This window comes from Oncorhynchus masou, chromosome 5 (assembly GCF_036934945.1).
Source record: "Oncorhynchus masou masou isolate Uvic2021 chromosome 5, UVic_Omas_1.1, whole genome shotgun sequence".
Classification (NCBI taxonomy): Eukaryota; Metazoa; Chordata; class Actinopteri; order Salmoniformes; family Salmonidae; genus Oncorhynchus; species Oncorhynchus masou.
This window is the reverse complement of record NC_088216.1, coordinates 2072126-2088438: the sequence shown is the minus strand read 5'-3', so window position 1 is coordinate 2088438 and position 16313 is coordinate 2072126. Positions and strand designations below refer to the sequence as shown.

General features: G+C 43.3%; 1 protein-coding gene across 1 annotated transcript in view; it reads right to left on the bottom strand.

The window, feature by feature from the left end:
• The window catches only part of LOC135530887 (caskin-1-like), a 144721-nt gene that overhangs the window by 65644 nt on the left and 62764 nt on the right, over positions 1–16313 (bottom strand). Inside the window, 7 exon segments of the mRNA XM_064959064.1 lie at positions 1125–1206; positions 1282–1320; positions 1387–1586; positions 5547–5645; positions 14369–14659; positions 15964–16081; positions 16191–16285. Of these exon segments, the coding sequence (XP_064815136.1) occupies positions 1125–1206; positions 1282–1320; positions 1387–1586; positions 5547–5645; positions 14369–14659; positions 15964–16081; positions 16191–16285 (924 nt within the window).

Below are 16313 nucleotides of genomic sequence, written 5' to 3'. Positions count from 1 at the left end.
AGTGGGGGCCACGTCCAGCACCGGAGCCGCCACCGCGGACAGGTGCCCACCCAGACCCTCCCCGATAGGTTCAGGTTTTGCGGCCGGAGTCCGCACCTTGGGGGGGGGGGACTGTCACACCCTGACCATAGTTTATTTGTATGTTTCTATGTTTTGGCTGGTCAGGGTGTGATCTGAGTGGGCATTCTATGTTGGATGTCTTGTTTGTCTATTTCTATGTCTGGCCTGATATGGTTCTCAATCAGAGGCAGGTGTTAGTCATTGTCTCTGATTGGGAACCATATTTAGGTAGCCTGGGTTTCACTGTGTGTTTGTGGGTGATTGTTCCTGTCTCTGTGTTTGTTGCTCCAGATAGGGCTGTTTCGGTTTTCCACGTTTGTTGTTTTTGTATTGTTCGTGTTTCATCTTCATTAAAGATGTATCTAACTAACCACGCTGCATTTTGGTCCGATCCTTGTTCCACCTCTTCGTCAGAGGAGGAGTTAGAAGAAACTCGTTACAAATATTACAGTAATATTATTCTGGGTACCTGCTGCCTGCTCCACAGACCTGGACTGGTCCTGTTACTATTATTATAGTTGTTATTAATATTACAGTAATATTATTCTGGGTACCTGCTGCCTGCTCCACAGACCTGGACTGGTCCTGTTACTATTATTATAGTTGTTATTAATATTACAGTAATATTATTCTGGGTACCTGCTGCCTGCTCCACAGACCTGGACTGGTCCTGTTACTATTATTATAGTTGTTATTAATATTACAGTAATATTATTCTGGGTACCTGCTGCCTGCTCCACAGACCTGGACTGGTCCTGTTACTATTATTATAGTTGTTATTAATATTACAGTAATATTATTCTGGGTACCTGCTGCCTGCTCCACAGACCTGGACTGGTCCTGTTACTATTATTATAGTTGTTATTAATATTACAGTAATATTATTCTGGGTACCTGCTGCCTGCTCCACAGACCTGGACTGGTCCTGTTACTATTATTATAGTTGTTATTAATATTACAGTAATATTATTCTGGGTACCTGCTGCCTGCTCCACAGACCTGGACTGGTCCTGTTACTATTATTATAGTTGTTATTAATATTACAGTAATATTATTCTGGGTACCTGCTGCCTGCTCCACAGACTTGGACTGCTCCAACAGATGCTCCTTTGCCTTTATTGACTGGGACATCACTGTGGCTAGGAGCTAAACATAAACACACACATGCACAAGAGCTTAGTCAATTTGTGGATCAGAATTGAAGAACAAGTTAGCACAAACACACATCTGAAACACACACACACACACGCACACACAAACCTGAAACACACACACACCAGAGACAGGCTTAGTTCGTCTGTCAATCAGAGGAAGACTGACACCCACCTTGACTCCCTCCGACTGCGCGTGGAGCCCGGGAGCGTTGAGGCCGTGTGTGTTCAGGCTGCTAGCTGGCGTGTTAGTAGCGTGTGCTGTGGCAGGCGGAGGAGGCGTATTCAGGGCGTGTTGTGTATTTCCAGAACTCTGGACGCTGCCGAGGGAACGAACGCTACCCAGACTACCCACACTGCTGCTACGGTCACCACCTACACACATCCACAAATGTGCATGCACGCACACACACACACACACACACACACACACACACACACACACACACACACACACACACACACACACACACACACACACACACACACACACACACACACACACACACAGGTTTAGATATAATGTGGTGTTCCTCAGGGGTTCTATTCTAGGAATATATAGACAGAATGTGGTGTTCCTCAGGGTTCTATTCTAGGAACAGATAGAATGTGGTGTTCCTCATGGTTCTATTCTAGGAATAGATAGAATGTGGTGTTCCTCAGGGTTCTATTCTAGGAATATATAGACAGAATGTGGTGTTCCTCTGGGTTCTATTCTAGGAATAGATAGAATATGGTGTTGATCAGGGTTCTATTCTAGGAATAGATAGAATGTGGTGTTCCGCATGGTTCTATTCTAGGACCTCTCTTATTTCTGATAGTAATAATGCTATGATCAGCGTCATCTATTATGCACACAGGCACAGAAATACAGTGCCTTCAGAAAGTATTCACACCCCTTGACTTCCTCCACATTTTGTTTTGTTTCAGCCTGAATTTTAAATGGATTGCATCATTTTTGTATATCTTTTTTTTTTACCCCCTTTTCCTCCCAATTGTGATATTTTCTCATCACTCATCGCAGGCTCTGGAGAAGCGGAGGTCGAGTCATGCGTCCTCTGAAACATGACCCGCCAAACCGCGCTTCTTAACACCCGCCCACTTAACACAGAAGCCAGCTGCACCAATATGTCGGAGGAAACACCGTTCAATTGACGACTGGAGTCAGCCTGCAAGCACCTGGCCCGCCACAAGGAGTTGCTAGAGTGCAATGAACCAAGTAAAGCCCCCCTCCGACACCCCAAAAAAGCAGACATTGAATATCCCTTTGAGCATGGTATTAATTACATTTTGGATGGTGTATCAATACACCCAGTCACTACAAAGATACAGGCGTCCTTCCTAACTCAGTTGCCGGAGGGGAAGGAAACCGCTCAGGGATTTCATCATGAGGCCAATGGTGACTTTAAAACAGTTACAGTGATAGAAAACTGAGGATGTGTCAACAACATTGTAGTTACTCCACAATACTCAACCAGCGTTGAGTCTCAGCTCCTGCTTCCCCCCCAGTCTATCTTTTTCTCGTCCTCCTGGTTTTGACACTTGCCTGTCCTGTCTCTGAGCCCGCCTGCCTGACCACTCTGCTTGCCCCTGACCCGACCCTGAGCCTACCTGCCGTCCTGCACCTTTCCCCCACTACTCTGGTTATCGACCCCTGCCTGCCTTGACCTGTCGTTTGCCCTGTTGCTGTAATAAATATTGTTACTCCAACACAGTCTGCATCTGGGTCTTACCTTCGAACCTGATAATACAACGCATTACTGAGTTTCACTCTCCATATTTTCAAGCATAGGTGGTGGCTGCATCATGTTATGGGTATGCTTGTAATCGTTAAGGACTGGGGAGTTTTTCAGGATGAAAAAGAAACGTAATGGAACTAAGCACAGGTATCCGAAACGCGTCAGAGTTTTTCAACTTGGTTTCCATTGACCATGCCATATAAATAGGCAGGTAGCATAGCGGTTAGAGCATTGGGCCAGTAACCTAGTGGTTAGAGCATTGGGCCAGTAACCTAGTGGTTAGAGCATTGGGCCAGTAACCTAGTGGTTAGAGCATTGGGCCAATAACCGTAAGGTTGCAAGATTGAATCCCCGAGCTGACGAGGTAAAAATCTGTCATTCTACCCCTGACCAAGGCATTTAACCCACTGTCCTCCGGTAGGCCGCCATTGTGAAAAAAAATGTGTTCTTAACCGACTTGCCTAGTTAAATAAAGGTAAAAAATAAATAAAGGCGTTTTAATGAATTATCTGAAGAGTGCCTTGGTCCTCCATTCGTTTTGAACACATGGTTAAGACTGATTTCCACCAGACAAAGGGAGAGGAATTCACCTTTTAGCAGGACAACGGCCTAAAACAGAAGGCCAAATCTACACCAGAGTTGCTTACCAAGAAGACAGAGAATGTTCCTGAGTTGCAGGTTTTGACTTAAATCTGCTTGAAAATCTATGGCAAGACTTGAAAATGGTTGTCTAGCAATGATCAACAACCAATTTGACAGAGTTTAAAGAATTTTGATCATAATAATGGGCAGATGTTGTACAATGCAGGTGTGCAAAGCTCTTAGAGATTTACCCAGAGAGACTCACAGCTGTAATCGCTGTCAAAGGTGATTCTAACCAGTATTGACTCAGGGTCTTACCCAGAAAGACTCACAGTATTGACTCAGGGTCTTACCCAGAAAGACTCACAGTATTGACTCAGGGTCTTACCCAGAAAGACTCACATTATTGACTCAGGGTCTTACCCAGAAAGACTCACAGCATTGACTCCGGAGTGTGAACAAATTTGTAAATGAGATATTTCTGTATTTTATGTTGAATAATAATTTGTAATTATGGGGTATCGTGTGGAGATGGGTGAGAAAACACATCTTTAATCCATTCTGAATTCAGGCTGTAACATCAAATATGTGGAATAAGTCGAGGGGCTTTGAATACTTTCTGATGGCACCATATTCCATTACACACATGTTCAAATATTCACTTATATTTATAAATGAACTATTCATTGACTATATTAATGAACTACATTAATTAACTATATCAATGAACTATATTAATGACCTATATCAATGACCTATATCAATGAACTATATTAATTAACTATATCAATGAACTATATTAATGAACTATATTAACTATATTAATGAACTGTATTAATGAACTATATTAATGAACTATATTAATGAACTATATTAATGACCTATATCAATGAACTATATTAATGAACTATATTAATGAACTATATTAACTATATTAATGAACTATATCAATGAACTATAGTAATGAACTATATTAATAAACTATATAAATGAACTATATTAATTAACTATATCAATGAACTATATTAATTTACTATATTAACTATATTAATGAACTATATTAATGAACTATATTAATGAACTGTATTAATTAACTATATCAATGAACTATATTAATTAACTATATCAATGAACTATATTAATGAACTATATTAACTATATTAATGAACTGTATTAATTAACTACATCAATGAACTATATTATTGAACTATATTAACTATATTAATTAACTATATCAATGAACTATATTAATTAACTATATTAATAAACTATATTAATTGACTATATTAACTATATTAATGAACTATATTAATTAACAATATTAATTGACTATATTAACTATATTAATTAACTATATTTATTAACTATACTAATTAACTATATTAACTAAGTATATTAATTAACTATATTAACTATATTAATTAACTATATTAACTAACTATATTAATTAACTATTTTAATTAACTATATTAACTAACTATATTAATGAACTACATTAACTATATTATTGGACAATATTAATTAACTATATTAACTATATTAATTAACTATATGAATTAACTATATTAATTAACTACATTAACTATATTAACTAACTATATTATTTAACTATATTAACTATATCAATGAACTATATTAATTTACTATATTAACTATATTAATGAACTGTATTAATTAACTATAGTAATGAACTGTATTAATTAACTATATCAATGAACTATATTAATTAACTATATGAATGAACTATATTAATGAACTATATTAACTATATTAACTAACTATATTATTTAACTATATTAATGAACTACATTAACTATATTAATGGACTATATTAATGAACTATATTAACTATATTAATGAACTATATGAATTAACTATATTAACTAACTATATTAATTAACTATATTAACTATCTTAATGAACTATATTAATGAACTATATTAATTAATAACACACACAACTGCACACAAACACACTCACACCAATACACAAACACAACAACACACCCTCGTACCTGCGAGGGGCTTCCGGAGAACCCAGACATCCTCGCTGGAGCCGCCCTGCTGGCCAAGTGTGGGAGAGCCGTGGGGACTGGACTCAGAGCCCCGAGAACCTGACACACCCACACACACAAAAAAACATGGACACACACAAACACAGACACAAACAAACAAAGACAATGCGATCAACCCCTTTAATCACCACTTCACCCTGCTGACACACTACCCCTTAGTACCCCGCTGACACACTACCCATTATTACCCTGCTGACACACTACCCATTATTACCCTGCTGACACACTACCCATTATTACCCTGCTGACACACTACCCCTTATTACCCTGCTGACACACTACCCATTATTACCCAGCTGACACACTACCCCTTATTACCCTGCAGACACACTACCCCTTATTACCCTGCAGACACAATACCCCTTATTACCCTGCTAACACACTAACCCTTATTACCCTGCTGACACACTACCCCTTATTACCCTGCTAACACACTACCCCTTATTACCCTGCTGACACTACCCCTTATTACCCCTTATTACCCTGCAGACACAATACCCCTTATTACCCTGCTAACACACTACCCCTTATTACCCTGCTGACACACTACCCCTTATTACCCTGCTGACACAATACCCCTTATTACCCTGCAGACACACCACCCCTTATTACCCCTTATTACCCTGCAGACACACTACCCCTTATTACCCTGCTGACACACTACCCCTTATTACCCTGCAGACACAATACCCCTTATTACCCTGCTAACACACTACCCCTTATTACCCTGCTGACACTACCCCTTATTACCCCTTATTACCCTGCAGACACAATACCCCTTATTACCCTGCTAACACACTACCCCTTATTACCCTGCTGACACACTACCCCTTATTACCCTGCTGACACACTACCCCTTATTACCCTGCTGACACACTACCCCTTATTACCCTGCTGACACTACCCCTTATTACCCCTTATTACCCTGCAGACACAATACCCCTTATTACCCTGCTAACACACTACCCCTTATAACCCTGCTGACACACTACCCCTTATTACCCTGCTGACACACTACCCCTTATTACCCTGCTAACACACTACCCCTTATTACCCTGCTGACACTTTACCCCTTATTACCCCTTATTACCCTGCTGACACTTTACCGCTTATTACCCCTTATTCCCCTGCTGACACACTACCCCTTATTACCCTGCTGACACTACCACTTACTACCCCTTATTACCCTGCTGACACTACACCTTATTACCCCTTATTACCCTGCTGACACACAACCCATTATTACCCCGCTGACTCTACCCCTTATTACCCCTTATTACCCTGCTGACACTACCACTTACTACCCCTTATTACCCTGCTGACACTACACCTTATTACCCCATATTACCCTGCTGACACACAACCCATTATGACCGTGCTGACACTATCCCTTATTACCCCTTATTACCCTGCTGACACTATCCCTTATTACCCTGCTAACACACTACCCCTTAATACCCTGCTGACACACTATCCCTTATTACCCCTTATTACCCTGCTGACACTCTACCCCTTATTACCCTGCTAACACTTACCCCTTATTACCCTGCTGACACTACCCCTTAATACCCCTTATTACCCTGCTGACACTACCCCCTATTACCCTGCTGACACACTACCCCTTATTACCCTGCTGACACTCTACCCCTTATTACCCCTTATTACCCTGCTGACACACTACCCCTTATTACCCTGCTGACACACTACCCCTTATTACCCCTTATTACCCTGCTGACACACTCCCCTTATTACCCTGCTGACACACTACCCCTTAATACCCCTTATTACCCTGCTGACACACTACCCCTTATTACCCTGCTGACACTCTACCCCTTATTACCCCTTATTACCCTGCTGACACACTACCCCTTATTACCCTGCTGACACACTACCCCTTAATACCCCTTATTACCCTGCTGACACTACCCCCTATTACCCTGCTGACACTCTACCCCTTATTACCCTGCTGACACACTACCCCTTATTACCCTGCTGACACACTACCCCTTGTTACCCTGCTGACACTTACCCCTTATTACCCCTTATTACCCTGCTGACACACTACCCCTTATTACCCTGCTGACACACTATCCCTTATTACCCCTTATTACCCTGCTGACACACTACCCCTTATTACCCTGCTGACACACTACCCCTTGTTACCCTGCTGACACTTACCCCTTATTACCCCTTATTACCCTGCTGACACACTACCCCTTATTACCCTGCTGACACACTACCCCTTATTACCCCTTATTACCCTGCTGACACACTCCCCTTATTACCCTGCTGACACACTATCCCTTATTACCCCTTATTACCCTGCTGACACACTACCCCTTATTACCCCTTATTACCCTGCTGACACACTACCCCTTATTACCCTGCTGACACACTACCCCTTATTACCCTGCTGACACACTACCCCTTATAACCCTGCTGACACACTACCCCTTATTACCCTGCTGACACTACCCCTTATTACCCTGCTGACACACTACCCCTTATTACCCTGCTGACACACTATCCCTTATTACCCTGCTGATACACTACCCCTTATTACCCACTACCCCTTATTACCCCTTATTACCCTGCTGACACCACCCCTTATTACCCCTTATTACCCTGCTGACACACTACCCCTTATTACCCCTTATTACCCTGCTGACACCACCCCTTATTACCCCTTATTACCCTGCTGACACACTATCCCTTATTACCCTGCTGACACACTACCCCTTATTACCCTGCTGACACCACCCCTTATTACCCCTTATTACCCTGCTGACACACTACCCCTTGTTACCCTGCTGACACACTACCCCTTATTACCCCTTATTACCCTGCTGACACACTATCCCTTATTACCCCTTATTACCCTGCTGACACACTACCCCTTATTACCCTGCTGACACACTACCCCTTATTACCCTGCTGACACATTACCCCTTATTACCCTGCTGACACACTAACCCTTATTACCCTGCTGACACACAACCCCGTATTACCCTGCTGACACACTACCCCTTATTACCCTGCTGACACACTACCCCTTATAACCCTGCTGACACACTACCCCTTATTACCCTGCTGACACACTACCCCTTATTACCCTGCTGACACACTACCCCTTATTACCCTGCTGACACACTACCCCTTATTACCCTGCTGACACACTGCCCCTTATTACCCTGCTGACACACTACCCCTTATTACCCTGCTGACACACTACCCCTTATTACCCTGCTGACACACTACCCCTTATTACCCTGCTGACACACTACCCCTTATTACCCCTTATTACCCTGCTGACACACTACCCCTTATTACCCTGCTGACACACTACCCCTTATTACCCTGCTGACACACTACCCCTTGTTACCCTGCTGACACACTACCCCTTATTACCCTGCTGACACACTACCCCTTATTACCCTGCTGACACACTACCCCTTATTACCCCTTATTACCCTGCTGACACACTACCCCTTATTACCCTGCTGACACACTACCCCTTATTACCCTGCTGACACACTACCCCTTATTACCCTGCTGACACACTACCCCTTATTACCCTGCTGACACACTCCCCTTATTACCCTGCTGACACACTCCCCTTATTACCCTGCTAACACACTACCCCTTATTACCCTGCTGACACACTACCCCTTATTACCCTGCTGACACACTACCCCTTATTACCCCTTATTACCCTGCTGACACACTACCCCTTATTACCCTGCTGACACACCTTATTACCCCGTATTACCCCTTATTACCCTGCTGACACACTACCCCTTATTACCCTGCTGACACACAACCCCGTATTACCCCTTATTACCCTGCTGACACACTACCCCTTTTTACCCTGCTGACACACTACCCCTTTTTACCCTGCAAACACACTACCCCTTATTACCCTGCTGACACATTACCCCTTATTACCCTGCTGACTCAACCCCACCTTACCCCATCTACACACCACCATACAACCCCATCTACACCCCACCATACAACCCCATCTACACACCACCATACAACCCCACCTTACCCCACCTACACACCACCATACAACCCCATCTACACACCACCATACAACCCCATCTACACCCCACCATACAACCCCATCTACACACCACCATACAACCCCACCTTACCCCACCTACACACCACCATACAACCCCATCTACACACCACCATACAACCCCACCTACACACCACCATACAACCCCACCTACACACCACCATACAACGCCACCATACAACCCCATCTTACCCCACCTTACCCCATCTACACACCACCATACAACCCCATCTGCACACCACCATACAACCCCATCGATACCCCACCATACAACCCCACCATACAACCCCACCTTACCCCACCATACAACCCCACCATACAACCCCACCTTACCCCACCATACAACCCCACCATACAACCCCACCTTACCACATCTACACATCACCATACAACCCCACCTTACCCCATCTACACACCACCATACAACCCCACCTTACCACATCTACACACCACCATACAACCCCACCTTACCACATCTACACCCCACCATACCACCCCACCTTACCACATCTACACACCACCATACAACCCCACCTTACCACATCTACACCCCACCATACCACCCCACCTTACCCCATCTACACACCACCATACAACCCCACCTACACCCCACCATACAACCCCACCTTACCCCACCATACAACCCCACCTTACCCCATCTACACACCACCATACAACCCCACCTTACCCCACCTACACACCACCATACAACCCCACCTATACACCACCATACAACCCCATCTACACACCACCATACAACCCCATCTACACACCACCATACAACCCCATCTATACACCACCATACCACCCCACCTACACCCCACCATACAACCCCACCTTACCCCACCATACCCCATCTACACACCACCATACAACCCCATCTACACACCACCATACCACCCCACCTACACCCCACCATACAACCCCACCTTACCCCATCTACACACCACCATACAACCCCATCTATACACCACCATACCACCCCACCCCACCTACACCCCACCATACCACCCCACCTACACCCCACCATACAACCCCACCTTACCCCACCATACAACCCCACCTTACCCCATCTACACACCACCATACAACCCCATCTATACACCACCATACAACCCCATCTACACACCACCATACAACCCCATCTACACACCACCATACAACCCCATCTATACACCACCATACCACCCCACCTACACCCCACCATACAACCCCACCTTACCCCACCATACCCCATCTACACACCACCATACAACCCCATCTACACACCACCATACCACCCCACCTACACCCCACCATACAACCCCACCTTACCCCACCATACAACCCCACCTTACCACATCTACACCCCACCATACAACACCACCTTACCACATCGACACACCACCATACAACCCCACCTTACCCCATCTACACACCACCATACAACCCCACCTACACCCCACCATACAACCCCACCTTACCCCACCATACAACCCCACCTTACCCCACCATACCACATCTACACATCACCATACAACCCCACCATACCACCCCACCTTACCCCACCTACACCCCACCATACAACCCCACCTTACCCCACCATACAACCCCACCTTACCCCACCATACCACATCTACACATCACCATACAACCCCACCATGCAACCCCACCTTACCCCATCTACACACCACCATACAACCCCACCATACCCCACCATACAACCCCACCTTACCCCATCTACACACCACCATACCACCCCACCTACACCCCACCATTCAACCCCACCTTACCCCACCATACAACCCCACGTTACCCCATCTACACACCACCATACAACCCCACCTACACCCCACCATACAACCCCACCTTACCACATCTACACACCAAACCACACAAAGTCCTTAAATTATTTCTATGTAGTGATACATAGAAATAGGACAAGATAGATTGGCAGACAGAGACGGTGTGGAGACACGTGAGTGAGCAGCACAGGCCATGCATACCTAATCTATAATATCTAGACTATAACTAACACTAAAACCACCACAAGCAGCACTACTACATGTAGAACTAGTACTAGTACCAAAACAACAACAACAACAACAACAGATATATAATATCTAGTCTATAACTAACACTAAAACCACCACAAGCAGCACTACTACATGTAGAACTAGTACTAGTTCCAAAACAACAACAACAACAACAGATCTATAATATCTAGTCTATAACTAACAACTAAAACAACCACAAGCAGCACTACTACATGTAGAACTAGTACTAGTACCAAAACAACAACAACAACAACAACAGATCTATAATATCTAGACTATAACTAACACCACCACAAGCAGCACTACTACATGTAGAACTAGTACTAGTACCAAAACAACAACAACAACAGATCTATAATATCTAGACTATAACTAACACTAAAACCACCACAAGCCGCACTACTACATGTAGAACTAGTACTAGTACCAAAACAACAACAACAACAACAACAACAGATCTATAATATCTAGACTATAACTAACACTAAAACCACCACAAGCAGCACTACTACATGTAGAACTAGTATTAGTACCAAAACAACAACAACAACAACAACAGATCTATAATATCTAGACTATAACTAACACTAAAACCACCACAAGCAGCACTACTACATGTAGAACTAGTACCAAAACAACAACAACAGATCTATAATATCTAGACTATAACTAACACTAAAACCACCACAAGCAGCACTACTACATGTAGAACTAGTACTAGTACCAAAACAACAACAACAACAGATCTATAATATCTAGACTATAACTAACACTAAAACCACCACAAGCAGCACTACTACATGTAGAACTAGTACTAGTACCAAAACAACAACAACAACAACAACAACAGATCTATAATATCTAGACTATAACTAACACTAAAACCACCACAAGCCGCACTACTACATGTAGAACTAGTACTAGTACCAAAACAACAACAACAACAACAGATCTATAATATCTAGACTATAACTAACACTAAAACCACCACAAGCAGCACTACTACATGTATAACTAGTACTAGTACCAAAACAACAACAACAACAACAACAACAACAGATCTATAATATCTAGTCTATAACTAACACTAAAACCACCACAAGCAGCACTACTACATGTAGAACTAGTACTAGTACCAAAACAACAACAACAACAGATCTATAATATCTAGACTATAACTAACACTAAAACCACCACAAGCAGCACTACTACATGTAGAACTAGTACTAGTACCAAAACAACAACAACAACAACAACAGATCTATAATATCTAGACTATAACTAACACTAAAACCACCACAAGCAGCACTACTACATGTAGAACTAGTACTAGTACCAAAACAACAACAACAACAGATCTATAATATCTAGACTATAACTAACACTAAAACCACCACAAGCAGCACTACTACATGTAGAACTAGTACTAGTACCAAAACAACAACAACAACAACAACAACAGATCTATAATATCTAGACTATAACTAACACTAAAACCACCACAAGCCGCACTACTACATGTAGAACTAGTACTAGTACCAAAACAACAACAACAACAACAGATCTATAATATCTAGACTATAACTAACACTAAAACCACCACAAGCAGCACTACTACATGTAGAACTAGTATTAGTACCAAAACAACAACAACAACAACAACAACAACAACAGATCTATAATATCTAGACTATAACTAACACTAAAACCACCACAAGCAGCACTACTACATGTAGAACTAGTACTAGTACCAAAACAACAACAACAACAACAGATCTATAATATCTAGACTATAACTAACACTAAAACCACCACAAGCAGCACTACTACATGTAGAACTAGTACTAGTTCCAAAACAACAACAACAACAACAGATCTATAATATCTAGACTATAACTAACACTAAAACTACCACAAGCAGCACTACTACATGTAGAACTAGTACTAGTACCAAAACAACAACAACAACAAGAGAATGGTCAACACTAACAATGCTGCTAACTAATGGTAGCAATACGACCACTGTTATGATTATTAACAAAACTGCAAATAATACTACTACAACTAATACTGCTAATAATACTACTACAACTAATACTGCTAATAATACTACCACAACTAATACTGCTACTAATACTACTACAACTAATACTGCTAATAATACTACCACAACTAATACTGCTACTAATACTACCACAACTAATACTGCTACTAATACTACTACAACTAATACTGCTAATAATACTACCACAACTAATACTGCTACTAATACTACTACAACTAATACTGCTAATAATACTACTACAACTAATACTGCTACTAATACTACTACAACTAATACTGCTAATAATACTACCACAACTAATACTGCTACTAATACTACTACAACTAATACTGCTAATAATACTACTACAACTAATACTGCTACTAATACTACTACTACAACTAATACTGCTACTAATACTACTACAACTAATACTGCAACAAATACTATTACTAGCACTGATGCCATTGCCACAGTGATGGGGACACACACTACAATAATACTATAGTAATACGATGTACTGATCATAATATTGATTATATTGAAAATAGTATTGATTATATGATTTATTCACAAGCTAAGAGTTTTCGCTGGATACCTGGCAGGCTTGGCTGCTCCAGACTTGTCGAGAGAGGAGGAGAGGAGAGAGGAGGAGGTGGAGTGGAGAGGCCCAGGGGGAGAGTGGAGAGGTGAGGAGGAGAGAGGAGGAGTGGAGGATAACCAAAGGAGGAGAAGAGAGGTGTGGTTTGCGTGAGAGGAGGATGAGGAGGAAGAGGCAGTGGTAGCATGTGGGAGCGGTGGCCGTTCACCGTGGTAACGAGGCAGGGGGAGGGACAGGGGACGTGCCTACGTAGAAGGAGGGTGTGGCTCTGCTGGGAGAGGGAGGGGCCTAAATACAAACCAGGAAGAGGGAGGGGAAACAACAACAAACCCAAAACACAGGCAACCAGTCAAATAAAACCCAATATAAATTTAAATTAAAAATATATAAAACAATAATAATAAGTCAACTCAAATATTTATATTAGATATAAACACAATATTACATATTCATAATGAAAAATATAAAACAATATCATTCAAAGTTAAAATATACAAATGTTGATAAAAACAAAATGAAATATAAAAACATAATTAAAAAAAATGTAAAAAGATGTAAATTAAACTGAAAGGGGGGGTGTGATGGGGGATAATGACAGGTAGGCAGCAGGGACGGTCTACGAGGTAATGACAGGTAGGCAGCAGGGACGGTCTATGAGGTAATGACAGGTAGGCAGCAGGGACGGTCTACGAGGTAATGACAGGTAGACAGCAGGGACGGTCTATGAGGTAATGACAGGTAGACAGCAGGGACGGTCTATGAGGTAATGACAGGTAGACAGCAGGGACGGTCTATGAGGTAACGACAGGTAGGCAGCAGGGACGGTCTACGAGGTAATGACAGGAAGGCAGCAGGGACGGTCTACGAGGTAATGACAGGTAGGCAGCAGGGACGGTCTCCGAGGTAATGACAGGTAGGCAGCAGGGACGGTCTACGAGGTAATGACAGATAGGCAGTAGGGACGGCCTACGAGGTAATGACAGGTAGTCAGCAGGGACGGTCTACGAGGTAATGACAGGTAGGCAGCAGGGACGGTCTACGAGGTAATGACAGGTAGGCAGCAGGGACGGTCTACGAGGTAATGACAGGTAGGCAGCAGGGACGGTCTACGAGGTAATGACAGGTAGGCAGCAGGGACGGTCTACGAGGTAATGACAGGTAGGCAGCAGGGACGGTCTACGAGGTAATGACAGGTAGGCAGCAGGGACGGTCTACGAGGTAATGACAGGTAGGCAGCAGGGACGGTCTACGAGGTAATGACAGATACAGAGATGGAGGTAAGCAGCAGGGACGGTCTACGAGGTAATGACAGGTAGGCAGCAGGGACGGTCTACGAGGTAACGACAGGTAAGCAGCAGGGACGGTCTACGAGGTAATGACAGGTAGGCAGCAGGGACGGTCTACGAGGTAATGACAGACAGGCAGCAGGGGGAGGGAAGGAAGATGGAGGGATGGAGGGATGACAAGATAGGAGACAGCTGAGACACAGATTGCTGTCTAACCCTCACACACGCACGCTCACACACATACACGCTGTGTGTTGGTCTCTCTCTCTCTCTGTTAGGGGTCAGGGGTCACTGTGTGCTGGTCACCTGGCCTCTTGCTGATCACCTCCACCATGCTGGAGGGGAAGTAGCCGACGCGGTCATTTCCTGTCCGGTTGTCATGGATACAACCCTTCCACCGGCCGTCAGAATGCTGCTCCAGAACCTGACACACACACACCACTGGTTAGGTGCATCTGAGTGCGTGTGTGTGTGTGTGTGTGTGTGTGTGTGTGTGTGTGCGTGCGTGCGTGCGTGCGTGCGTGCGTGTGTACCGTGATGATGTCTCCAGTCTTGATGTTGAGGCTCGTCAGGTCGTAGTTGTTGCAGTACTCTGTCAGAGCTCTGACCTGCATCGCAGCTGACGCATCTACACGAACACACACACACACACACAC